Source organism: Hipposideros armiger, unplaced genomic scaffold (assembly GCF_001890085.2).
Source record: "Hipposideros armiger isolate ML-2016 unplaced genomic scaffold, ASM189008v1 scaffold_217, whole genome shotgun sequence".
Lineage (NCBI taxonomy): Eukaryota > Metazoa > Chordata > Mammalia > Chiroptera > Hipposideridae > Hipposideros > Hipposideros armiger.
This window is the reverse complement of record NW_017731567.1, coordinates 2,158,954-2,185,160: the sequence shown is the minus strand read 5'-3', so window position 1 is coordinate 2,185,160 and position 26,207 is coordinate 2,158,954. Positions and strand designations below refer to the sequence as shown.

At 36.8% G+C, this 26,207-nt stretch overlaps 1 protein-coding gene across 14 annotated transcripts in view; it reads right to left on the bottom strand.

The window, feature by feature from the left end:
* Positions 1-26,207, bottom strand: part of SLIT2 (slit guidance ligand 2) — a 345,645-nt gene that overhangs the window by 99,141 nt on the left and 220,297 nt on the right. For 9 of the 14 annotated variants that reach the window (XM_019654250.1, XM_019654252.1, XM_019654237.1 and 6 more), the window contains exons 6-12: positions 25,659-25,730; positions 19,894-19,965; positions 16,874-17,037; positions 15,236-15,247; positions 14,139-14,277; positions 646-717; positions 74-145 (exon numbers count right to left, since the gene is read on the bottom strand). In XM_019654250.1, coding sequence (XP_019509795.1) covers positions 74-145; positions 646-717; positions 14,139-14,277; positions 15,236-15,247; positions 16,874-17,037; positions 19,894-19,965; positions 25,659-25,730 — 603 coding nt within the window. The remainder of the gene's footprint in view (positions 1-73; positions 146-645; positions 718-14,138; positions 14,278-15,235; positions 15,248-16,873; positions 17,038-19,893; positions 19,966-25,658; positions 25,731-26,207) is intronic. The other 5 variants (XM_019654249.1, XM_019654251.1, XM_019654238.1 and 2 more) reach the window with 1 other exon arrangement.

The window sequence follows — 26,207 nt, the reverse complement described above, 5'->3', positions numbered from 1 at the left end:
ATATCCAACTTTTTTGAAGAGCCACTATTAGTTGTGCCTCCCGCTTTCCTTCAGTGATGTGGGCTATACTTACAGTGAATTCAGAGAGCGTAGTCCCTGGAAAGCATCTGGTGCTAGTTCAGAGATCTGATTATTGCTCAGGTCGCTAAGATTAGAAATAGGGTTTGGTTAAATTAAATAGAATGTCAGTGAGATTTACTGCAGAAGAAAGCGATTTATTGCCTTTACATGTCGATTTTGCACCTATCAATACTTGTACAAAATTTACAACATAAAACATCTGAAGTATCCCAAATTTAAAAAAAAATCAGCCCTTTAAATCAATTATTGCCTGTTTGCTTAAATTATTATAAAAGATGCCACTTCTTATTTTTGAAAGTAGAACATCTAAGATTTGACTGCGTACTATATTAACCACATACATTCACAATAGTGTCAATCAATATGTTAAATTACAGAGAACTTTAAAATATTACATAGTTTAGCTATTAACATTACATTATAGAACTAGCAATCGAATAGTTGTATCACTTAATAGTTAAGCTGTCAAACACCTAAATACTCATATTTAAATGGATGTCTTTGCATGGTTAGGACCTGCATAATTGAAAACATTACATATATCCCAGAATATTATTCACTCACATTCTTCTAAGTTTTTTATATGGTGAGAAAGCTCCAGGAGGGATGACCTTGATGGAGTTCTGTTCCAGACGTCTGCAATGAAAAAATCCAATTTTTAAATGGAAACGTGAGCTCTCAGGTACGTTTAATTCAAGCCCAGGATTCATGTCAAGAAGCAAAGTTGATGCTCTTCATGAGTAATATTTTCTTTTTTTCTCAAAAATAACTACGAAAACAAATTCTGCTACGCCCTAACGATGGAGCAAGATTGGGAATAAATTCAAGGCAATTACAAAAACAAAAAAATCTCCTTTTTTAGGCATTACAGACCTATTAAGTCTGGACTCTGGATAAAAGAGAAAACACCTGTAAGAAATTAATTTGGGAGTACATTTTCATAACCTCAATTTCAGTAACAGAAATATGTAGTAACACCGAATAGATAAAGTTACATGTTTTACAGATGACTATAACTCTTCTACAAAGGAAATTATGGTTAAATATTAAATTTTACAAACCTTTTATATCCTCTACAGAAAATGTATTATAGGTTGAAAAAAATAGTTGTCACACTCAGAACATTTTGATGTTTCTTATGAAGCAAAATCTTAAATTTTAAATCCATAAGTGTTATAGGTATTTTCAGTCAGACTGGACTCTGTTGATCCATTATGTGAATATTTCATGGGAAAACCAGGGCAGCAAAGTGAATTCAAACACAACTGAAGTATTTGAATGATGCCCTAAAATCAGAGTTGAAAATCGCTTTCCGGCCTTTTCTACTTTATGGTTCTGTTATCAGAGAAAGACAAGATTTTACCCACCTAGTTATGAAAGACGCCAAGAAACACACTTCAGTAGTGTTTTGCTAAATATTTTAGTCCATCAAAAATGTTACTTCTCAACTATAATTTAATATATACAGTCACAGGATGTGGAGTACAGCATAGGGAATAGAGTCAATGGAATTGTAACAGCTATATACGATGTCAGAGGGGTAGTAGATCGGGGAGGGGGGTTATCACTTTGTGAGGGGTGTAAATGTCTATTATATTGTTTTGTTCACCTGAAACTAATAAAAAAGAAAAAAGAAAACAACAAATACTTCTTCTCAGCCTCATTTCTATCCATAGAAACATCCTACGAAACATTTTCCATCCTCTTCCCCTCGTCTCTTCTGCTCTGTATCCCGGAGAGCTGACCCTGAACCACAAATTCCAGGCTCAATTTCCAACCGGCTTTTGTGAAGCTTGGTCAATGACAGGCACTTGGTGGAGACTGAAGGTTGAAGAGGGGAGAAGCCAGGATAGTCTCCCCTTTGTGCCTCAGGGGATGTCCTCACAGCAGCCTCCTCTCTTTCTTTATTTCAGCTCTGGCTAAGGTGACCTCCTGACTTAGTATAACATCACTTTCTTCTTAGGTCATTGAAGCTTCAGGGTGGTGGTGGTGGTGGGGACACAGCTTTCTAATTTCTGTGGCACCTTCTATGACTGTTTAATTCATTCATTATATTAAATCCCTCTACTAATATACCTGGCATGAGCTCAATTTTCCTGCCGGGGTTAAAAAAAAATTATCTATCTGTCTATCTACACACACACACACACACACACACACACACACACACACACACACACATACGGTCTGACAATTAAGTTCGCGAACTTGGTGCAACAATGTTGCTAACCTTTTTTTGATATCAGAGGGATTATTCATTATGAATTTGTACCAACTGGGCAAACAGTTAGGCAAGTTTACTACTTGGAAGTACTGAAAAGACTGTGTGAAAAAGTTAGACGACCTGATCTTTTTGCCAGTTCCTGGCTCTTGCATCACGACAATGCACCAGCTCACACGGCACCATCTGTGAGGGAGTTTTTAGCCAGTAAACAAATAACTGTATTGGAACACCCTCCCTGTTCACCTGATCTGGCCCCCGATTACTTCTTTCTTTACATTAAGATAAAGGAAATATTGAAAGGAAGACATTTTGATGATATTCGGAACATCAAGGGTAATATGACGACAGCTCTAATGGCCATTCCAGAAAGAGTTCTAAATTGCTTTGAAGAGTGCACTAGGCGCTGGCGTTGGTGCATAGCTTCCCACAGGGAGTACTTCGAAGGTGACCATAGTGATATTCAGCAATGAGGTATGTAGCACTTTTTCTAGGATGAGTTTGCGAACATAATGGTCTGACTTTGAATATATGTAGATATGTATATATATTTATATATCCATGCAGAAATATAATGACTATATATATATATATATATATATATATAATGTATGTCACATATGTTGGTTCATTTTTATTGAATGTTGGTAATACTTTAACATATATGCTATTGTTGAATGAACATCAAATCAAAACAAACAAAATATCCCTAAGGGGTTAAGTCAAATTGCCTAAATTTTGGTCTGTTCTGTCTCCAAAGCCCTTCCCCAGTGCCATGTTTTGTATATGTGTGTATATAAATATAAAAAGGTATAGTTTAGTGATTAAAAGTATGAGATGATATAGACTTGGATTGAGTTCTGCATCTGCTGCTGATTAGCTCTCTGGACTTTTCAAAGTTACTTTGCATGCTCTGTGTGTCAGACTCTCTGCTTGTAAAATGAGGAAAATCAAGCCTGCTATAAACGCTTTGGTAAAAGTTATGAGATGTAGAAAAAAATATATATGGTATGTTTTTCTTGCACAAAAAAATGGTGAAAGAATAAAAATATGGGAATGTATATGTGCATATGTGTAATCACATATTATATATATATATATATATATAGCATTATATAATAAAATGTCTACAGCACAGATTAGTGACACACACATATACACACAGAATATATAAGTGAATAAATCTGATACATGATTTCATCTCTAAGTTCCAAGGCACGTTTTAAAACAAATTAGCAGCACAGATTTGCAGATAACTCCATAACTGTATATTAAACAGATACATCATTCATATGGAGGCCGAAAAAAAATATATATGGTTGCAATTTCCATGATCAACACAGTTGTTAAAATCTAGCATTTTCTCTAATTTGGAAACTGTCTTAGAAACTCAAAAAAGTTTTTACAGCACCACTAAAGTATGAGATTGGACTGATTGTATCTGTAACATACAGCCCAGATGCTGATTATACACGGCAATAAAACTGACAGTTCTCTGCATTTTCTCCATCTGCTTTTAATGTAAATGGCAAAAACAGCTGCCAGAGAATAGAGCATGGATTTAATGGGGTGAAGGGGGGTGGGGGCATTGTGGAATGGCTCTAGCTTCTGCATCTTAGACTGCCCATTGTAGCCAAGCTGTCTCATCCTAGGTAACGTCAGTCCAGCATTGGCAGAGGAGGAAGCAGCCCTATTCCTTTGACGTTGTTAGGGATTTTCTTGCCTATTACATAATTCAAAAGAAAGGACTTTCGATTTCCGGCTCGTTAATAGTAGCTTTAATAGTAAATGCATGTCACTGAAATCCTTCCTATGTCCCCACATAAAATGACCCAGGGCTATATTTTAGACCAGAATATTATTTCCGTTACATAACTGCAGTCTCCAGAGCTTGGTAAGTTTAAAAAAAAATTAAAAATACCTGCAGCAGCTAAGGGAAGGTTGGCCTCTAGAGGGACATCCTTTTCACAGAGCTCTAGCATTTCTGCCTGAGGACTGTGCCCACACTAAGATTATCAGCCCTCCCTTCCTTGGGGTGACTTATTCCTGAAAATTGTTCATTTCCTTAATCTTATTTTATTTCTTGTGATGTCATTCCAGGATACATTCACCTGAGTGTAAATTCAATTGATGTTTTCATAGTAGAAATAACTGTGTTTCCAGCTGGTCTTTGAGCATTGGAAGTAAGACGAAAGTGTGTGTGTGTGTGTGTGTGTGTGTGTGTGTGTGTGTGTGTGTGTTCCTATTGACTTCAGATTTCAAGCAGTGACCTTTGAATGAGTGTTAAAATTTTTGTGCATGCATTCATATGGGTTCATATTCAAATGCAAAGATACACTCAATCCACACAATCACCTAGCTTAGATTTCCAGGGAAATTTACAGGCACGTGGCTCACTGATTTCAGGGGGTCAGAATACAGATTCATAATGTCAATAACACTACATTCTCGTATGTGATTTTTCATCAGCAACCCAAGAAAGAAAAACATAAATTCTGTTGTTTTGTTCATTTCATTAATAACTAAAACCTTGTGGGCACTTACTATGAGTCAGGCACTGAAGGAAGTCCTCCATTTGGTAATAATCTTCGTTTAAAAACCATTATGCAAATTATGCTTACACATCACTTGTTTAACAGCGTTACTCAGTGAGTGGACAGCAATTTGCGTCTTCCCCCACCTCTGCACTGTTATTGTCCAAGTTATCCATTATTTTTCTCCTGAAGTTTAGATAACCCTGTGATCGCTAGTGGAACTCGAACATCAATTTTCAACTTAATCTTTCCAACTGATTATATAATCATAAATCTGTAACTTAATTCCTAAAAAATCATCATTTCATTAGTCTGAGAATGAATAATACTTTGACTATGCCCCCAGCTGTATTTATTTTTATGTTAAAGTCTACACAGGTCTTATTTTACATCTGATGGGTACCCGTGTTTTTCCTGTAGAAGATTTTGGGGAAATTCCGCAACAGCACAAGGTCACTTCTTGGAATAACCTCCCGGCGCTATCTGCTGCTCAGCCTGCCTTAGAGACACCGCTGCTGTCACACTGTCAGTGGGCTCCTCACCTCCAAACCACTCTCCACTCCACGTTAGAGTGATTTTTCTGACTAACAAATCTACTCATGCTGCGACCCTGCTCAGAATTTTTCCTTATATCTTATTGTCATCGGGACACGTGATTATTCAAGACTAGCCTTCTGCTTTAGGTTCTAGCATTTGAAGACTGTTGTAATTTCTCAAAGACATACTCTCGCATTTCTGGAGTTCTGCACATGTTCTTTCTTGTGTCTAAGGGGCCCCCGATTTCTCTGCCTGCAAAATACATCCTCATTCCTGAAGATTCCTTGACTCTGCCGGGCAATCCATGGGATTCCTTTCTCTGTGTTCCCTGTGTACATGGATTTTATTACTTATCATATAGTTTTTACAATATCTATTCGTGTGAAACTTCAATTCTCTGCAGTGTAAACATTTTGAAGGTTGCAAATGTGAAAAAGGTAAAAGGAATTTATATATATGCACATACACACATATATGTGTGTGTATGTATGTATACATACATACAATCATACATATAGTGTGTGTGTATATATTTGTTGAGTATGTATAACTTAACAGTATTACGAGTTCAAAATTTTGGATGGGGCAAATGCAGAAATAGCATGCAAAAAGGGTTAAGCATAATGGGAAAAGTGCTTGTCTAAACAAAAAAATAAGAGAAAAATATATATTTGTAAAGTTATATTCAGTATCATAAGTTGTTGTAATCAGGTATAGCATCCAAGAATCATTCTTACTTTCGCTTCTTTATAATTATGCATGCAAGTGATCGAGAGGAAACAAAAGGAACAGAAGTACTTGCAAACCTCATACCCAAACTCCATCACTGGGAATCACTTTGAAAGAGCTTTTTTTATTACTGGCAGGGTAAGAATCATCCAGTGAGTTTATGCAATAAAGCCAGTTTCCTTTGCCTGCTTGAATAGCACGTCCATAAAAAGAATTATTTCTGAGAATTTCCAATGCACCTTAGGAAACACTGAGACCACAACTCAGCATTCTGGAAACATTGCCACCATCCTTCCCTTCCCATAATTTAAAAATATCCTGGACCATCTTCTCTCAAGCCAGCTTCCGAGCCCTGAGAATGGCCACTGAGAGTAAAGGCAGCAGCACATAAGCGTGAACGAGGCATTCTAAACGGTTACAACCTATGTTCTTACTAACGATCCCCCGTGATTTATGGAATTCCTGTATAATGGTTTGAACAGGTGATACGCCACAGAAAATCTATAACTGGATTGAAGAGAACTAAATGTCTACTTTCTAGCAATCCATCACATCATATGTGAAATTTTATACCTTAAAACGTGATTTAAGAAATTAATTCTGAGGATTTGATATATAGAGGATCGATTTGCTATTAACACTTCTGTTGCCAGAGGCGGATCATGGACAGACTTGCCTCAGGCATCCCGTCTGGAGGAAAACCAGGTTTCAGCCCGCAGAGTTCAAAGCAGTGGAGTGGTGAGAAGGCTGCAGGGGCTCAATGGCTTCTTCTGTTAAAACCTAATTCCACCTTATGTTACACATTCTAGTTTCCCCGTCTGTCTTCATTAGCCCATATGCCTTTGTCGTATATATCTCCATATCTATATATACATATACATACATATATATTTTTTTTTCTATGAAGAATGGAGGCATGGAGATGCTCTGGGTGGTTGTGCCCCAGACCCCTATACCTGCCTTAACACTATCCTTCTCCCACCTGCATTATGCTAAATGCTGGGCAGAAAGAGTGAAGAAAACAGACATGGCCCTGCCCTCGTTAGCTTGCAGTCTAAAAGGATAGCTTGGGATTCATCAAAATATCAAATTAAACCATGGCAAGTTCTATGCAGACAAAATCTGGGAGACACTAGAATATTTAAGAGACAGTAGGAAAGACTGCATTATAGTGAAAATGTTCAGGATAACAAGGCCTCTTGGAGAAAACCAACCTTTACCTAACATGGGCCTCCACACTAGTTTTCCTATTTTATTTAAATCGCATAAATATACCCATCAATGAGAAGACAAATGATGTATGTGTACAGTGTCTAACATTGCAGGTATTAGATGTAAAGTAATATGAAACAGCTCTCAGTTTTGCAAAGATCCCTATACCTTAAGGTCTTGTCTTTCTCTGTGCTCCTTCCATGTTGTCTTCATATGTCAGTTTGTTAAAGTTTCTTGTGTCCTGGTTTTCTATCAGTCAGACTCTCTGACTTTTTCAGTGATCCCTTCTACATGATCTCAATGACCTAAGCCATGTCTACGTTTCTTTGGCAGCTGAATTGAGGAAGGAACATGGGCTTTGGAGTCAAATAAATTTAAGATTCAGGCCAATTGAGCCACTTTACGATTGAAAAACTTTTTTTTTTTTACAAGATTTCTGAACTGTTTTGAGCCTCATTTTGCCAGCAAAATGAAGCTGTCAGCCTGTGAGGGATTTGAGGTAAATGTCTTTATTACAGAGGAAATAGGACCTTAGAGAAAGATGTCTAAGACATCTGTAGGAAGACTGAATTGAGTATTCTATCTAAAGCAGAAGGGGGCCCATTACATACTGGGTTGGTCAGCCTCGAACAGAGAAAAAGGAGCTCTCAGACATATGTAGAGTGTGGAATGCAAGCCAGTACAGAGAACAGGGAAATTTAACACATGAATTTTCAGTATCATAGCCCTGTTTTAGCCCAGTCCATTAAACATTCTACTCATTAACTTTGCTCTTACTGATTTTACATTTTAAAGGCACCATTTCGTTTTCTAGAAAGAGAATGAAGGGCTCCTTCAGGTTTTATTTTTTAATCTTGTTTAATACAGCTCCATCCTTTCAGAGCTACATCTGCTCTAAATGTTTAATTTTTAAATTATTCGTTCATTCAATAAATATTTATCTTATATTTAACAAATGCCTACTATGTGCCAGATGCTAGATTTCTGGCTAGGTATTCAGTGGAGATTAGAACAGAACCAGCTCCTGCCTGTATCATAGCTTCTGCTTTAGTAGGGAAGACAGATGGCAAACAAATGCGTGCACACACACATACACACACACAATGTAATAATTAGGCGAAGTCAAAATCAGATTCCTAAGTTACACAGGGGAGGGCATATCTACACAGGGGAGGGGATGACAAGGCCTCTTGGAGAAAACCACCAACCTTTATGTAACATAGGACTCCACACTTGTTTTCCTATTTTATTTAAATTGTATAAATAACAACCATCAAAGGTCAATGAGAAGATCAAATGATGTAATATGTGTATAGCATCCAGCATTGCAGGTATTACATAAATGTTAGTCTCTTCCTATTCCTCCTTTTCCAAATTATTCCAATTCTGAATTTAAAAGAATGTTTCCCTCCTATATCTTAAGAAATGATTGTTTAAAACCGGAAACATGTAATTATATTGGGTTGTTGGAAAAGTCATGACACATTTTTGCAACGAAAAACATAGAAAAAACATGTCATGATTTTTCTGACAACCCAATAGATGCAAGCACAAAGAAAAAGAGAAAAGGCAAAGTCAAGTTTTTCTATCTGGATGTATAAGCGGTTGTTCACTCAACATAAAGCACATACATTCTTTTTGTCAGAATTATATTATGAAACAGTGGCAGGAATAAAGACATACCACACAGTAGGAAATCAATTCAACATTATTGAATGAAATGTCTGACAACTTCCAATAGGGAAATTCTACTGATAATTTATCATAAAATCCAGGTTGAAAATTATTTGAGAAATAGGGAGGGAGTTGATTATTTTCAGTTCATGTTTTCAAAACCTGGAATCTATTAAAAAAATTAAGATGCTGCATAGCTTTATTTCCACACTTTATGAATCTTACTGATGTCCTTTATTCTAATAAAAATAAGAGTAATAAAAGATATGTTACAAAGCTGGTAAATGATGACGCTGTAATGAGTGGTAAAGGGGGTATTTCGTTGGGAGTTGAAGATCAACGTGATGTATTACCAGATGCTCTACTGATAAAGCTGGTAATGTAATAATGAGAGAAGTAAAATTCACCTTGAGCTTCACATATGCTTTCATCTTTACTTGTACCTTTAATTTATTGTAGCTGTACTGGATACAACGCCTCCCCAACATAGGCAAACCCAATGGGGCATATTACTTACTATAACTTTTATGTTACTAAATTCCACCATTATACAAAATCTATCGAGCATACAAAATAGAAGAAAAGCTCTACTGTAAAAAATAAATTAAACTGCATGAGATAAACCATTTTAAATGCCTCATATTACTTTCAGTTGGTTAGTTTTCAACTCACTCTTCTCCTTCTGTCAACCCTCAATAGCATTTGCTTCTCCTTTCCCAAGATCATGATTTGCTCGATCCCCTCCTGTGCCCAGGCTGGTCTTATTCCCACACATTTCTCATCTGCCTCTCACATGCTCAGCTCTCTCCAACCCCTGGCTTTCCTTCTCCCTGACTGTCCAATGATGCAGCTCTCCACATCTTCAAATAAATCCAAGTCTGCCCTGTACAGTGATAGTTGTCGTTTTCAAAAAATCCTTTCAGACACACTTTTCAAACTGCTCCATATCGGCCCTTTCCAATATTCATCATGTACTCCCTTTCTTAACGCTCTGGAAAGTGGCTCACTTACCTATCACTCTATCTTGACTCCTCTAAGGACAATACACTGGTCAAATTCCAAGGCCTGTTTTCAGACATCTGCTTGGTTCATCAGCTGGAATATCTGACTCTGAAGATCATATGACTAGAAGCCCCTTTCTCGCTCAGCCATGACGACTCTCTGCTGCTTTTATTTAGTCCTCTTGGGTTTGTCTGCTCTCGCTTTCCCTTCCATTGGCCAATTTATGGGCTGAACCATCAACTTTGTATTTCATAATATTAATTACTCCAAACCTTTGCCTCAAGTCCTTGTCTTGCTCCAATTTATTAAAGTCTGTATTATTTTAGTACCTCCCAATATCTCACGGTGTTTCAGTATTTCACAGATTTCGCTCACTACTCTCTTCCTTCCCAGTTGTGGTCCTGCTCCTCAGCCTCTTATTGGCAATGATATAACCACCGTCTCCCCATCCCTCATACTTGGAACACTGGCATCATCTTTAGTTCATTTTTCTCCATTAGTCCCTCATCTCATCAAATTTCAAATGCCATTAATTCTGCTTCCCTACTAGCTGTCATATCTGCTCCCACATCATCACTCCTCCTGCTTCTTACTCGCTGCAGCTCTTCTGATGCCCCCTCTCGATCAACACAACGGCTTCCTAAGAGGCCTCATACCTGGTATGCTCTCCTTCTGTCAATTACCAGCACGCAGCTTTCAGATTAATTCTCTTTGAAGGTTCAGGTTAAAACTCCTGTATTCGAATGCATCCCGAGTAAAGACAAAGATCCTTATACTACTAAAGGTTCTCCATGAATTGTCTCCAACCTACCTTTTCAACTTTACTTTCTTGCAGTTTCTCAGGTTTCAAACACCAAACTGAGTTCCTGTTTGGTCATGTCTTGTATTTCCATTCTTATTGGCTATGCTTATGACGTTCTATGAATGTGAAAGCCTTTTCCTATCTCTGCATTCCTATTCACTACCTACACCTCACGCGTTACCTCCTACATGAAGGCTTCGAGGATCGAGGTACCAGTTACTGAATGGTTATTATATGCTACGCACATAAAGCTCTACATGTGTGAACCATTCCATTTCAAACTATTATTAATAGCCCTTGGTTTCAAATGAGGAGACAGTCTCATAGAAGACAAGTAACTTGCCCGTGGTCTCAGGTAGTAAGCCATAGGGAGGCCTGCGGTTCTAACTAAAGCTTTTTAGCTCTAATTAACCTCTGCAACTTGCCCTCCACTTTGCGCCCTCCATAATAAAAAGCTTCCACTTTATTTGTTCCTCTTTTGCAACGTGTTACTACTTTGTAGCTCCCTGCTTTTAATTCGCACGTCAAATTTGCTAGTCACTTGATGGACAATCTCCAGAGAATTCATGCTGCCTTTATAGAGTACATGCTTACTTAATAAATGCTCATGCCTGGAGAGGTGACTATACTATTCCCCTGTTTTAAAATTTAAAATGTCTTTCTAATGTCTAGTTAATCGTATATTACATCTTCTGACTAAGATGAAACTCTTTCAATAATTACATTGAGGTGCATTGTTTCAGACATTATTTTCCATGAGGCCTCAACATGCACCTAATACTCTGATTAGGCTCAAATGTGTAATCTCTAAGGCATAATGCTCACTGCCACCTCTGCCCTCGGTTCTTGCTATTTCTCTTTTGTGGAATGTCACCTGCCTCACCCAAATCAATTATTCTTTTTCTTTCAAGGTTCAGCTAAAAAATCCATTCGAATGTCTTCTATGGGCAAGGCAGTGTTCCATCAATTAAAAATTTGATGAGAATAATATTATTATGTGCACACATTATTCCATGTCTGTGCCAAATTGCCACAGATTCTCGAGTCCCTACAGAGAATCCTGTCTTATACTGCAAAGCCCTAGGTGCATTATTTTTTAAATTAAAGTTTATCAGGGTGACAATTGTTAGCAAAGTTACATAGATTTAAGGTGTACAATTCTGTAATACATCATCTATATGTCACATTGTATGTTCACTACCCAGAGTCAGTTCTCCCTCCATCACCATATATTTGATCCCTTTACCCTCATCTTCCACCCACCTCCCCGCTTTTTAGGCACACATTAGATTCTTTAAAATAATGTCAGTGGGTCCTGTGAATTAAGGTCATTCTCATATAAAGTAAGTTAGAGCAGTTAATTGGCAAAAATAAAAAAGAAAAACGGGAACAGACTAGACTCTGGGTGGTGGACACACAAGAGAGTACACAGAAGTTGTATTATGAAGCTATGCACCTGAAATTTACGAGGTGTGATCAAACAATACAGTGAATGTTTAAAAAAACAAATCATTACAGTAAAAGACATATTGTCATTAATTCCCTTCAAAATACTCCCCCTCACTTCGAATACACTTATCCCATCATTCTTGCCACTTCCTGAAGCAGTTCTGGAAGTCCTCTTTCGTGAGTGTCTTTAGTTGCGCTGTCATGGCTGCCTCCATGTCCTGAATCATTTTGACTTTGGGGAAAGAGCCAGAAGTCACATGGTGCCAGGTCCGGTGAATAAGGTGGATGAGGACATGCTGTGCTGTTTTTATTTGACAGAAATTGCCATATACCAGAAGCGATATGTGACACGGAGCGTTGTCACGATGGAGGGCGATTTATGGCACACTTTAAAACACACCTTCTCTCAACTGTAGCTCACACCCAACTGACTGCACCAAACAAGTTGAAGCTTGTCACACATTTTACTAAGGTTCAACGTGCTGGTTCCCATATTGAAGATCCCTGCCTTGCCTTTGGATGGCACTCAGCAGCAGCGTTCATGTAGGTTTTGATCACAATGGAAAGGCTGTGTGTCATACTCCGCTTCTGTATGGCAATGTCTGTTAAATGAAAACATTACCATGTTTCCTCATTTAGCTTATTCACCGGACCTGGCACTGTGCGACTTCCGGCTCTTCCCCAAAGTCAACATGACCATGAAAGGTAAACATTTTGAATCAATTCAGGACATCAAAGCAACCATGACAGTGCAACTAAAGACAGTCAAGAAAGAGGACTTCCAGAACTGCTTCAGAAAGTGGCAAGAACGATGGGAAAAGTGTGTTTGAAGCAATGGGGAGTACTTTGAGGGGGATTAATGGCAATGTGTCTTTTGCTGTAATAAATATTTTTATTAAACTTTCACTGTATTTTTTAATCACACATATAATGTTATCAACCAATGTTACCCTAATAAATTTAATAAAAATAAATAAATAAAAAATAAATAGTTTTAAAAAATAACTTAATTTTTTTCTGCCTACGATGTAGACTTATCTTAAGAAGCAGGTCTTACTTTCCTATTTGAACCAAAAATGCCCAAAGATGTTTATTTAGTTAAAATTGAGAACTGGCTTCTAACACAATAATATAATAGGTTGGGTGGTGGTTAAGAGGTGCTTTCCTAGCTAATGGATATTAAAGTCAAGATTTTCCCTAAAGCTTACTTCACATATTACATGACCTTGTTTTATTCACATGACCTACGTTTGGCAAGGACAGATGCACATGGGAGCTGCATACAAAATTATATGAAATATTTTGTCAAGAGAATTTAACTTTTGATGGATTTACCATTATCTCACATAGGCTAAAATGCTCACTAATTTAAATATCATGGATTTTGGCTTTACAGTATTATCCTCTTATATACTTTGCAGTAGACTATACAACAATTCCAATAAAATACTGAAAGTGCCTTTTAAAACCTGAGCTCCTGAGGAGGCAGGCTATCACCTAGCTATCATACTTCTGTGATTTATCACCTCAGCTGGGTCCTTCTTTGATTTCGTCTCCTCCAGCGTAGAAGTGGACAGGGGCAGATCTACAGACCCACAGGGTCCAACTCGGTACAGCCATTCTTATTTTTCCTAAATAGCCTAATAACCCCTTCTCAAGGGAAAATAAAGTCCTATGTATCTTTAAAATGTATTCCTTTTCATTCTACCTGTGCTAAAAAAAATACAAATCCCCGCCACCTCAACAAGATATTTAATTAAAGAGAGTAAGGGTCAATACCGCTCTGAAAGGGCCATTTGTCTAAGCTAATTGATTTGTCTTTGATAAACCCAGAATCTCTGAAGGAATGTCATGGTTTGGGTCACTGGGGAGAGAGAGGGAGAAGAGGGACACATACATTTCCGTGATGGTCTCTGGCAGGTTTGTGGGGATTTCAGTGAGGCCTTTCCCACGACAATCTACAATGTTGTTGCTACAGGTACAAGCTGCTGGGCAGTGCAGAACGCTGCAGGAAGGTGCCATGAAGGACTGGTGACCTAAAAAAAACCACAAACAGCAATTACAGTTTTCCTCCTGAAATTCGGAGTTATGCAACATACTAGCTTATCCCAAATAACAGAGCATGTCAATGAAGAGAAATGCATTTCTCTAAATACCTGATGTAACGATGGTCCTGTATTTCTAAAATATCTTTAAGGAAGCGTGCATTTATATCTTAGGGTCAACATTCAGATGAATCAAATGAGATTTTTTAAAGTAATTAGAAAGATGATAATTTTTAAGACTTGAAATAACCGCGAGAACAGCTACATTCAGATTAGAAAGCAGAATTCTATTCAAAACAATTTTGGAGTTCCAAAAAAGGTAGCGACTTCAGACTAATCTATATTTCATTTCTAGTAAGTTTAAATATGGCGTGGTCTTTATCAAACCTATGTAGCTTAACTAACTTTATCTCAAAAATAAAAAAGATAACAGTAAAATGTCCCTCTTGGTAGACATAACCGTTGGTTGTAAATAAGTAATCATGTGCCAGTGAATGTGGGGGAAAATTAGATCGCACTAAGTTTAATGTCTGGATAGGTTCAAAATTACCATTTTCTTTGAAGTTATTAGAATAATTCATAACATGTCATTCTTTAATTGTTAATCGATATGTTTCTTTTTTTGCCTTTACATGGCCTAAAATTTTAGCATAAGTAATTACCCGCAGGTATAGAATTTCACTACTCATTATCTAGAAACAAAACTCTTTTGAAACGAGGTTTTACTGTTCGAATGAGGAACAACAGAATGTCAGCAGTGCTGCACCAAGCAGGCATCTGGAAACACTTGGTCCCTAGAGCAGGGACGCCCCGTCTGATCTGCAGGGCAAGGGCCCCAGTGGTGATACGCCAGGAAGAGGCTGCAGGTTAGTTCCTGACCTAATCCCTCTCAACCGGCTTTCAAAAGTTACAAAAATAATCTCGGTCTAAAAAAGGAACATGAACTTGCCTTCTTCCTCATCTAGGAAATGGGGAGGCAAAAGTGAAGAGAGAAAAAAGAGGTTAGTAACAAAGTATTAGTCATTTCATTATGTAATGTTTTAAGAAGCAATCAGGCCTATGGAGAACATCCAATGACATTATAAAAAATTTTGTGTGGGTTAAAAAAGTGTGGGAAAATACATAAAATGGACTAAAAGATAAATAACTTAGAGTCCTATACTAGCACATCTTCTAAGAAACTGTTTACTTATGATGCATTATATACATTTTAAAGATGTGTCTGATTTTATTTTGAATGCACAGTTCTGAAACAGAATCAGTCCTATATTTATCAAGTAAATTATGTCTTAATATATAATGTAAAAATAATATTTGTATAAAATTTAAATATAATTTTATAAATCTATCTATCTATCTATCTATCTATCTATCTATCTATCTATGCATCTCTGTCTATCTATTGACTAGGAATCAGACTGCCTAGGTTGAGTTCCTCAGACTCAACTATATAACCTTGGACAAAATTGCTTTGCATCCTTTTCTTGGCATTTTAATCTCTAATATAAAGAAAATATGATTTCACTTGTATGTGGAACCTGAAGAACAAAATAAACACATAAACAAAATAGAAACAGACTCATAGATACAGAGAACATTTTGAGGGTTGCCAGATGGGCGGGGGTTGGGGTGCTAGGTGGAAAAGGGGAAGGGATTAAGAAGTACAAATTGATAGTTACAAAATAGTCATGGGGATATAAAGTACAGCACAGGGAATATAGTCAATAATATGGTAATAACTATGTATAGTGCCAGGTGGGTACTAGACTTATTGGGGGATCACTTCATAAATTATAAAAATGTCTAACCACTATGCTACACACCTGAAACTAATATAAAATAATATTGAATGTCAACAGTAATTGAAAAAATTAAAAAAAAAAGGTTAAAAACGATAATATTACATTTCTCTACAGTTCTTATGGGGGAGGTACAATGAGGTAAACGTAAGTGAAATACTTATTAGGCTGATACTTAAGCACATAGAAATAACTAAGTAAATGTCACCTACTGATTTTTTACATGGCCCATGTCTTATTTCTGTTTTCAAAGCTTTGTTACTAAAGCTCATAGTTTATCTCTTTTAAGTAGAACTGAACTACGAGTGGTTGTGTGTGTGTGTGTGTGTGTGTGTGTGTATGCGTGCACACACACACACACACACGGAAAGTATTTTGTAACTCTGTAACTATAGTTAGGTTACTTTTTGACTTTCCCAGCAGAGATCCAGGATTAATTAATCATATTTCCAATTGTTAACATAAAAGTAAATATAAATGATTACTTAAAGGGAAAATAATGAATAGCAAATAGAACTAAAGTCTAGGGATTTCCTATATTTCCCCTGGAGTGAAAACTGAAAAGTCTTTCATCATACCTTTGGTACGCGTAATCAGTAATTACCAACCATGCACAAATGTCTAGAACATATTATTATCATCCCTAAAACAGAGGATTTCCATAGAGTGATTAGGGCACAACTGCACATGTTAGTGAGCAACACGGAAACCTTTAAAGTGTGCATTTTTCAGTTTCCTTACACACAGCGTTCGATACTACAACAAGGTAAAGGTTCTTTCTCCCTTACCGCTGCAGACAAATTCTCGTTTTTGCACCTCAGCTACATTGTGGCCCCTCAGGTGGGACGGGCCCATACACTGAGTGTAGAGGCCCACCCGAGGCCTTTGGCGCAGCCAATCAGAAAGCCAGGCCAGGTGGCAGTCGCAATACAGGTTGTTGGAATGCAGTCGACTAAACGAGAGGAAAGAAGTTTAAAGCAAGAAAATATGGTTATTTCAGAACTTGGAACATTCTTTAGTAACACCACATAGCTTCATTTCTTAACATATATAAGTAGATACACTTAGCAGCTTCCAATCTAAACATTTGTCTAAAATTAAACTAGTTTACAACCACACAATCAAGTTTCTATTCTGTTACCTCTGAGCTATGCAAATATATAGACGCTTGAACGCAATCGCACAAATCTTTTGTGTTTGTTCATTCAAAAGGGTTAAGAGAAATAAGTAAGTCCCATGGCAAATTGCTCTACAGTCCAGGCATCCTGACAGCTGACCAGGGTGGTGGAATGAGGAAGTAAAGTCTAGGCTAGGGCTAGGAGCCATGTTAACAGTTATGGCTCTTGGTTTGCATTATTAGTTAGTTCTGCCATGATTAGAAACTGCTTGCAAAATCTTTTCAGCAGGCCACTTTTATTTTTTTGCTCAACAAGACACAATAATAATTCAATATAAAACACTTCTTTGACATCCCTATTCGGATTTCCTTCTTTTTGTTTAATATCAGAAAGAGGGATTAGCAGCTTTTGGCTCTTGGGGACCGATTCTCAAAGAGTAGAGACTGAAATTAAAAGACATAAATGGCTGGGAGGGAAGGAATTAAGTGAACCCCCTGTGTGTTGGCCAGGATCCACACCCGAACGTGGATCTTTTCCAAGTGGCAAATAGCACTTCTCCATTAATAAAATATCAGACAAATGTATCCACTAAATTAGGTAAATGACTTCAAACTGGCTTTTATGTTTTCTCAAACTAAAGAAAAGGACATCCAAAGCTATAAATCAAAGCATCATTCCCAGAATCATCTGTGACACAGTAATACCATTGTAGCCCTTTTTAGCTGATGTGCTCAATTCTAACCCAATAACAGTAATGGATATTAAGACATGGAACTCAGTCCAGAAAGATAATTAGACCATAAAAATGGAATTTTAAAGTAGCAGCGATAATATAGAGTAATGAAACAACCAAAGCGAGAGGATTGAAAGTTAGACGAGTCTTTTACATTATGGAACAGACAGTCTTGCATCAAAACTAGAGAGCACCCCACAGAACAAGAAGCTACAGTTTGTAAAGCTGGGTGACCTCTGGCTCGGTCTGCACGGAGGTTGGAGTGGCATCCTTTGGAACCCACAGAGCACACGCCCCATAATCGTTTTCTAAATATTTCCACCTCAGCCACGCACATTACAATGATTCAGTTACATGTGCAACAAATTTGAAATAAGAAAACAATATAAACATTTTAAAGCCTGATTAGTAAGACAAACTGTAGTGGATGTCTAGAAGAAAATAAGGCACACTATCAAAAAGGCAGAGAGATGATGGATGATTTTACAGTCTAAGTGACTTGATTTTTGCAAGGAATCGAAGATCAATTTTTTTTTTTGAATTAACTAAAGTTAATGAGAAACCAATTGCGTCAAGTATAGTTTGAGTGAACTGGGCTGTTAACTTGGTCAGATTGATCTCAATCTGACGGCCCCAGGAAAACAAAATTTAGTTATGTCTGCATACTTTTAGCATTCTTTTATTTTGCTAAATCATATGCCAAGGAAAGTAGAATGGTGGATTATTGTATTTTAGTGAGAAAAAATAGCATTGAAAAAGCTGGCAATTCACTTGATTTTTCATTAAAAAAGCAACATAATATTTCCAGTTATAATCTGTTGTAAAATAAAAAAAAATTTTTGAAAATCCAATAAAAATATGTGTACCCTACTGAAAAAAAACACACTTTTTCAAGAAGTCCACTGCTTCTGTTATGTTCCCACCATTTCTCACATACTGTATATACAGGGTGGCCCATAAGTCACTTTCTCCTTTAAAAATTGAATAAAACTTTTGTTTGTTAATTTAATGTTTTTCATAATGTTAATTACAAAAATGGGATTTTTAAAAGCTATTTATGAAAGATGATGTCACGTAAATAACCCTTATTGGAAATAACACATATATGCTCTCTGAGTTGAAGCAATGGAATGCTGATTTTCGAAGTCAAATTCAACAATTTTTATGCGTTGCTCCGTCATATATTTTTCCATAATAAATTTCCAAGGAACAAACCTTTAAAATCTTAAACACAATTTTTTTTAAATTAATGACAAGCACAATTATTAAACTTTTAAATGGGAAAGTGACTTACGGGCCACCCTGTACTATATGTTTTTAGGTCAAGGTGATTCTGAAACTTAGTTCAAATGAGATTTATCTTTGAAAATGCTTTAACTAAATATCCCCACCCTGGGCCTTAAGGATTAGTTCTTCTCCAAAAGAAAAAACATAGCTGTAGCAAATACTTTATTAGAGAACCATTTTTATTGACCTAAAATATTTTAATGTCCATCTATAACCCCTGCAAAGATATCTTTAAGTAGAAATGCTGACACAACCTTAATTATAGAAGCACTAGAGGGTTATGCAGTAATTTTACGTTACAAAGAAAGTCGGAGAGCCAGTTTAGCTTTATTAGGTCTGCTGGACATACAGTAATAAAATCATAAAGATTTATCATTTATCATTTCTGACAGCCAATCAAGGAGTCTTCCATTTCTTAATGAAATGTGACCTCCCCAATAGCTCAAAACAAATGTTCCCTCCCAAACTTCCCATAACACATACCATTTAAAAGAAAGCTTTCAAGTTTTCAGAATAGTTAATTTACTCAAAAGATCATATCTAGAGCTTTAAAAACAAAGTGGTCTACCTCCCGATGAACAGTGGTCCTGTTCCTTGCTTCCTAAAAGAAGGACTTACAGGAAACCCTTGGTCGATTAAATTAAACTTGATACATATTGTGACTACTTACAAAGTCCTAAGTTTAGGCATATGGTTGAAACTTGCCACAGAAAGCCTGGTAATGTTGTTATTGTTGAGAGTGCTGTAGAATAAAAAAAAAAGTTAGACATTTTAGATATGAAATGTATTAGTCATTCTATATAGGACAAGAGAGAAAACTTCTGGTGATTATGTTTATATAAAACAACAACAACAAAAAAAAAAGTTACCTGGTAGAAGACAGCATAGAGAGCACACTATATTATAAACAAGATGATAAATAAATTTTGTACTTTAATGTATTACTATGCATTCAGTTTTATCAAATATTTATTACAAATGTATGGCTTTAGACATAGTGTCTTTGATTATATCCATGTTGCTTTATGAACCCTGTCTACGCATGCAGGTCTATTTATGATATCGGTTACGGAATGAAAATAAGACGGTCACAATTTAAAAATTAAGCACTGCATTTCCTCGGAGGGGTATTATGTGTAATTAGTATCATGTCTACGAGTAAAGGAACATATTTGAAATCTCCAACTGAAATTCCATAGCAATAGCACAGAATCGGCTCTGGCATGTCCTGCTAATTATTCTTTACTGTAGACATCAGCCACTGTTGCAATTTGAGTAGTAAGAGCAATACCTACATCTACTTGGCACTTATATTGGTGGGAATGAAGTGACACAATGTAGCAGTATAGTAAAGGTTTAACATATTCTAACAGTTTTTAGTTGCAGCCACATATCCTGTCCTTTTTCTAGTGATCTGTGTTAGTGATCATGGTTTCATGAAGATAGATTCAGCAAGATGGGTGGTCAAGGGAGATATGGTGAAAATAAGTGTAATTCTTGCTTGGTTCACATTTTCCCAACTTTTCCCCTAATGTAAGCATTGTTAGTTGAATTGTTACTACTATTTCTACTACTACGCATTCATTCATCTAATATTTCCTGAATGGCTCTTATTTTTATGGTAATACGGAATATTATAAGAATAAATCAGGCATACAGCCTGTCTTAAAATAGCACACAGTCCAACTGGCGAGATGGATTACACAAGTTACAAAAACTTAGAGTTAGGGAGATTAAGAAGAGACGTTTTTCTCTCCCTTCAGAGAAGTCTGGTTGTGACAAGAGAGCAGGAAGACAGTGATGCCAGGGGCATGTGAAAAAAGTGTGGAAGTGGAAAATTATTCTAGCACATAGAAGACCCAGTAGGGTTGTGACTAAACAGAGCAAATTGCTGAAGAGGCAAGAAAGAGGGGCTCAGTGGCCCAGGTGGGTAGGTTTGCCAGTGGAGACGGGTTTGAATTGGAGGTTACAAACTGACTTGCCTACAGGGGCCAGGCAGGGAACATACACGAAAGAAGCAGGCTGGATACAAAGGAATGTGATGAGGAAGGGACGGAGAGGAGCAGACAGACAGCTGGGAACCAGGAGGACCTCGGTATGCTGGTAATGGTCGGCTCTGTTGCGGCAGCTAGTATTAAGCTCCAATGGATAGCTGCTCTGCTATAATGGAAGGCTGCCAAACAATCTCATGTTTTCAAGAGAAGCTACAGATGGAAAGTTTTTAGATCAATCCTCCTAATTTTTAAATGCTGGCAACTAACTCAAATATTTCAGTGAGTCTGTGTGTCCAGTCTGTTTGGGCTAAGCAAGGTCCACTTGTGAGGCCACATCAGGCCAGCTGCCGGCTGCAGTTGTTAATGGTGAGATGTGGGTATTCAGGGGCTGAGGGATTAACTTAAACTTCTCAGCACAGAAGTGCGCAGCAGCTACATATCTAGAGCACACACCGACTCTCTGTACTCTCCAGCGTGCAACGTACTGAACGATGTAAGAACTAATCCAGGTGATGTGAAGTAAGTCACACAGGGAAAAACCCCACATTATGAAGGACCTATAAAGCACTGGCTTGGTTGGCTCATGTTATCTAAAAGCCTGTGGCATTTTCCTTGTACTCAATTGAAATGAGATATTTTTTTTTCAAAAGCCATTAAAATATATCCTGATGTTTGCACTAAAAGGTTTCACTTCTCAAAGGGATTTGCTTTCAAATGACCCCTTTTCCCACCCTCGAAATTTATGCTGAATTTATACAGCGAAAATCTTCAAAGTACGGAGCAAACTCAAATGTGACTTTGGGGATAACGCTTTTTAAAGTCATTCACATGCAGCAGACCCACAATCATTTTGAACTGTAATTTCTTATGATTCCACACAAAAGAGAGTTTTATTTAATGCTGAAGCTGGTGGCTGTCAATTTGAAGTCTTCTCTCAAAACGTTAGTTTGCATAATGCGACTGAAGAAAATAAATCATCTTAGTATTTTTGTTCAGTATTGGTGCTGGCAGAGCAACACTGATACAGATACTTGGTGACAGAGCAAATATGTGGAACTAATGAAATAAAGTTATTTAAAAATCAATAATACATATGTGTTAATTAGATATGATGACATGTATATGTTATGGTCACGATCCATTCCTATTCTGAAACAATGAGAATTTACATATTGTACTTCTTTATTTGTGAACACTTTTTTTCCTATATGAAAGTCTATTTCTATGATTAACCTCAAGATTTTCTCTTTGCAATGAAAATGTATTCTTGTACTGAGGACATCCTGGTGTGTAAACGCAAAACGTTGGTCTTGGTAATCACGTAGGCTCTCTTGGACTTCAATATTGATTTATTTTTTCTTATTCCCTTAGTGCCAAGCATAAGATTTGGCAGAAAGTTGGATATTTAATGGATATGAATCATTATGTTTCAATTCAATTAAATTAGACCCATCCTATAGAAAAGAAAAAGAAAATAAACTATCTAAAACTGGCAACTCAAGGGCTATATCTCATTTCTAAGTCTAGTGTCCAAAGAAAAAGGAAACATTGATCTGGCTTTAGTGTCCAATGTTATTTTTGAGATGGTATCTTCACATTAAGAAATAAAAAAGTTTGAACTCCTACCAATCAGAATTCTACAATAAGGCCATGGACATACATGTGATAAACTGCTTCTTTGCTTTCATCTGCCTTAACTTTGCCTTCTTGAACTTTATTCACTCTTTTAACCTTATATACATACTATTGTGGCACAGTTTAATCAATGGCCCAGAAGGATTACTCCCACCTTCTTCTGTTTGGCCTCAGTATATTCTACATTCACAAATGGTCTATAAAATTAAAATTTTTAAAAATCTAAATCATTGGGAATCTGAAATTTAAAACAATGTGCAAATTAATGCTCCTTCATTATTTCCATGTAACGAAATGCTAGATCCTAAAGAGTTATGAATGGTAAAAGTAAGCAAAACAGAGAACTTTCTTTCTGAAACCCTTCAGAGGATAACTATTAAAAAAAGCTCCTGACCAAATGTTTATAACAGGGGAACCTCTCATTTATTTGGCACGAGATCTGGGCTTGATAAATCCCAGTCCTTTCATTACTTCATCCAATTTTGCATTAATTCTTCATCAACTAATTTCCCTAAAAGCTGTATGAATTATGAGGATTTAAACATTAACATATATTACAAAATGTCTGCCTGGCTTTATAAAATTTTAATATAAGATATTTAAATCATTTTAAATATCATATGTTTTTGTATCTTGTGCTAATTGTAAGTTTGGTTTTTTTTTTTTTTTTTAACAAACTCTGACCATACTATAGCTCTTTAAGACTTATGTATTAGGTCCTCAAAAGAGTTTCTAACAGTTTAGCTTTTAATTTTCATTCCATGAACCATAAAATGTCACTCTTTGGTGTGTTTATGATAGTGGGTCTGCTCAAGTCACCTTTTAGATATTTTGCTAACATGTCAATCAAAATGTACGAGATCATGTTGATTTTATAACTTTACTCCCTCCTTCCCTTCCTCCCTCCCTTTCTTCCTCTCTCACCCTCTTTCTCTCTCTTTTTCTCTCACTTTCTCTTCCTCCTTCCCTCTCTCCCTCTCCCTTTCTCTCATACATATATAATATATATTTATAAATTTACATATATTTATATATAGTACTCACAATCTCTGTCTCTATAGAGTACTTAATACATATCAATATTATATATACATATATGAACTATTGTATATCTAATAAGTATTTAAACTCATTTATTTAATAACAAAGTAGTTTATGGAATTGCAATTCATCCAAAATACTCAGCAACATTTCCACAAACTGGTATCATTCATATTTCTAGTTAGGAGCACTGACTTAGTAACAATTTCTTTGGCTTGATCAGCTCCGCTCAATTAAATAAAACCTGTGGCAGTCTCTTCATACACCAAGTTTGGTGGCATTGACAGTGGTTTGGACATCAGACTACCATCTTGCAATCATGGTTGGATCCTAATTGTTCCGACTCTGAAACAGCCTCAGTGAACTTTGCATATTAAAAAGGGCTCTGGAACACAATTTCAAAAGTTTAAAAAGCCTTATAACTAAAATGTGTAAGATAAGCCCACTGAATATTTTTCCCTATAGAAAAAGTTAGACTGTTATCAAGACACAAAGTTGACTTCTCATGTGATTAGAGAACAGTATATATTCTTATAACACAATTTATCTCAATCAACTCATTCTTACATACGTCTTTAAAAATAATTCAGCAGCGCATAATGCAGCTAGAAATTCTACTCAATTACGCACAATTAAAACCAAAATCATATTAAAAAATGGCTAAACTAAGCCATTCTAATTGAAACATTAAAGTTTTTTTTCAGAATTACATCCTGTTCCTCAAATTCAATTTATGAAACAATGGAATCCCCCCGCCCCCTTCTCTCCCTCACCGCCCCCCCCACCCCCCCAGAGGATTTCATGATTTCTGGATAACTTTTACCACATGGACTAAAAATCTCAAAATCTAAAACCTCTTCACATTTAATTCAATTTCTGAATAAACTGCGTTGGGGATGACCGATAGCATAGAAAACACCTTATTTGGGGGAGAAATCGAAAGGATGTTTATGAAAATGTGGACGAACCTTTGACTGGAAAAAAATTCCAGAATTATATTGGTAATGAAACGGCTTTAGTAACTCTAGTTTTTCATTAAAACAATTTTTATTATAATTAAGAATTTCATTAAATTATATTACTAAGTCAGAGGTCTGTAGTGATAACCCAGTTGCCTCTAACCAATTCTGTCAGCCATGTCTACCCGGCAAGGAAAGACAGCGGACGCCGATTACTATTCAAATCTGTTTTACTAAGTCAGTAGTGGAGACTTTACAATGGACTTAATGGGTGGCTGATGAACATTAGAAAGTAGATTTCAAAACAACCTCACAAAGGGGATGTTATCTGGTTAAAAAAAGAAAAGGCATTTTAAAATGAGAAAACATCTTTTCCATTGCATATCAACTACCAAATATACCAAACACATCAGCTATTAAGCTAATTTTTTGTTGTGATTTTTCCTGTACATCTGATGTTATCTTGGTATTTAGCAATTCTAGGAATTCTCACAAATCCTGTGACTGAGACTATTTTATTATAAGAAGAAACACTTCAAGGACAACATGTGTACACATTTGAGTGCCCATCTTAACTAGACAATGTTACCTAAACATACAGATAGTACACACACGGGTTTGCACACCAACACATTTGCACACCAACACATTTGCACTCTTCTCTGCCTTCACCATGAGTTATTGAAGGTATCTCCTTAGGAGACCATTTTGCCACTGGGTTTTAAGCTAGCAGAGAAGCCTCCACAGCAGCAACCCCCAGACACAAAGCTCCCAGGAGAAGAGTGAGAGAAATAAGCTATACTTACAGCACTTCCAGGTCCCGGAGAGCCCTAAATGCCCCATCTTCAATACAGCTGATCTGGTTGTAATCCAGCTGCCTGTTAAATAGATTAGAAGAATATATGTAAAAGGCCGAAGGCTGGCAGGGTTCAGGGAAAGGAAGTGTCCTGAAGGGTCCAGGGAGTCCTGGCTGCACTGGCTGAAATGCTCTCACAAATACGCTCATCTGCTTCAGAATGTCACAGCCATTCCGGCCCCAGTGCCGCCACTGAAATCTCTTTTTGTTCTGAACTGTCTGTGCAAATAGCAGCCCTTGGAAGGCTCCTGTAAATAATAACTGCACCTTATATTAAATGCCATAGGAATGCAATTTCATTACATCAAGAAAAGCTATCCATTAAGAGCTTTCAGCGTCATCTTGCTGAAACAATTTCATTAAGGTAAAGGACTGTAAATCACTTAATGTCACATGCACCCCTCAGTGACCTAACAGAATCCATTTATCAGAGAAGCCCAGCTGCATGTTAATTTCACTATCCTTGGCAGGAAAGAGCAAGACTACTTTTAGGTTTTCT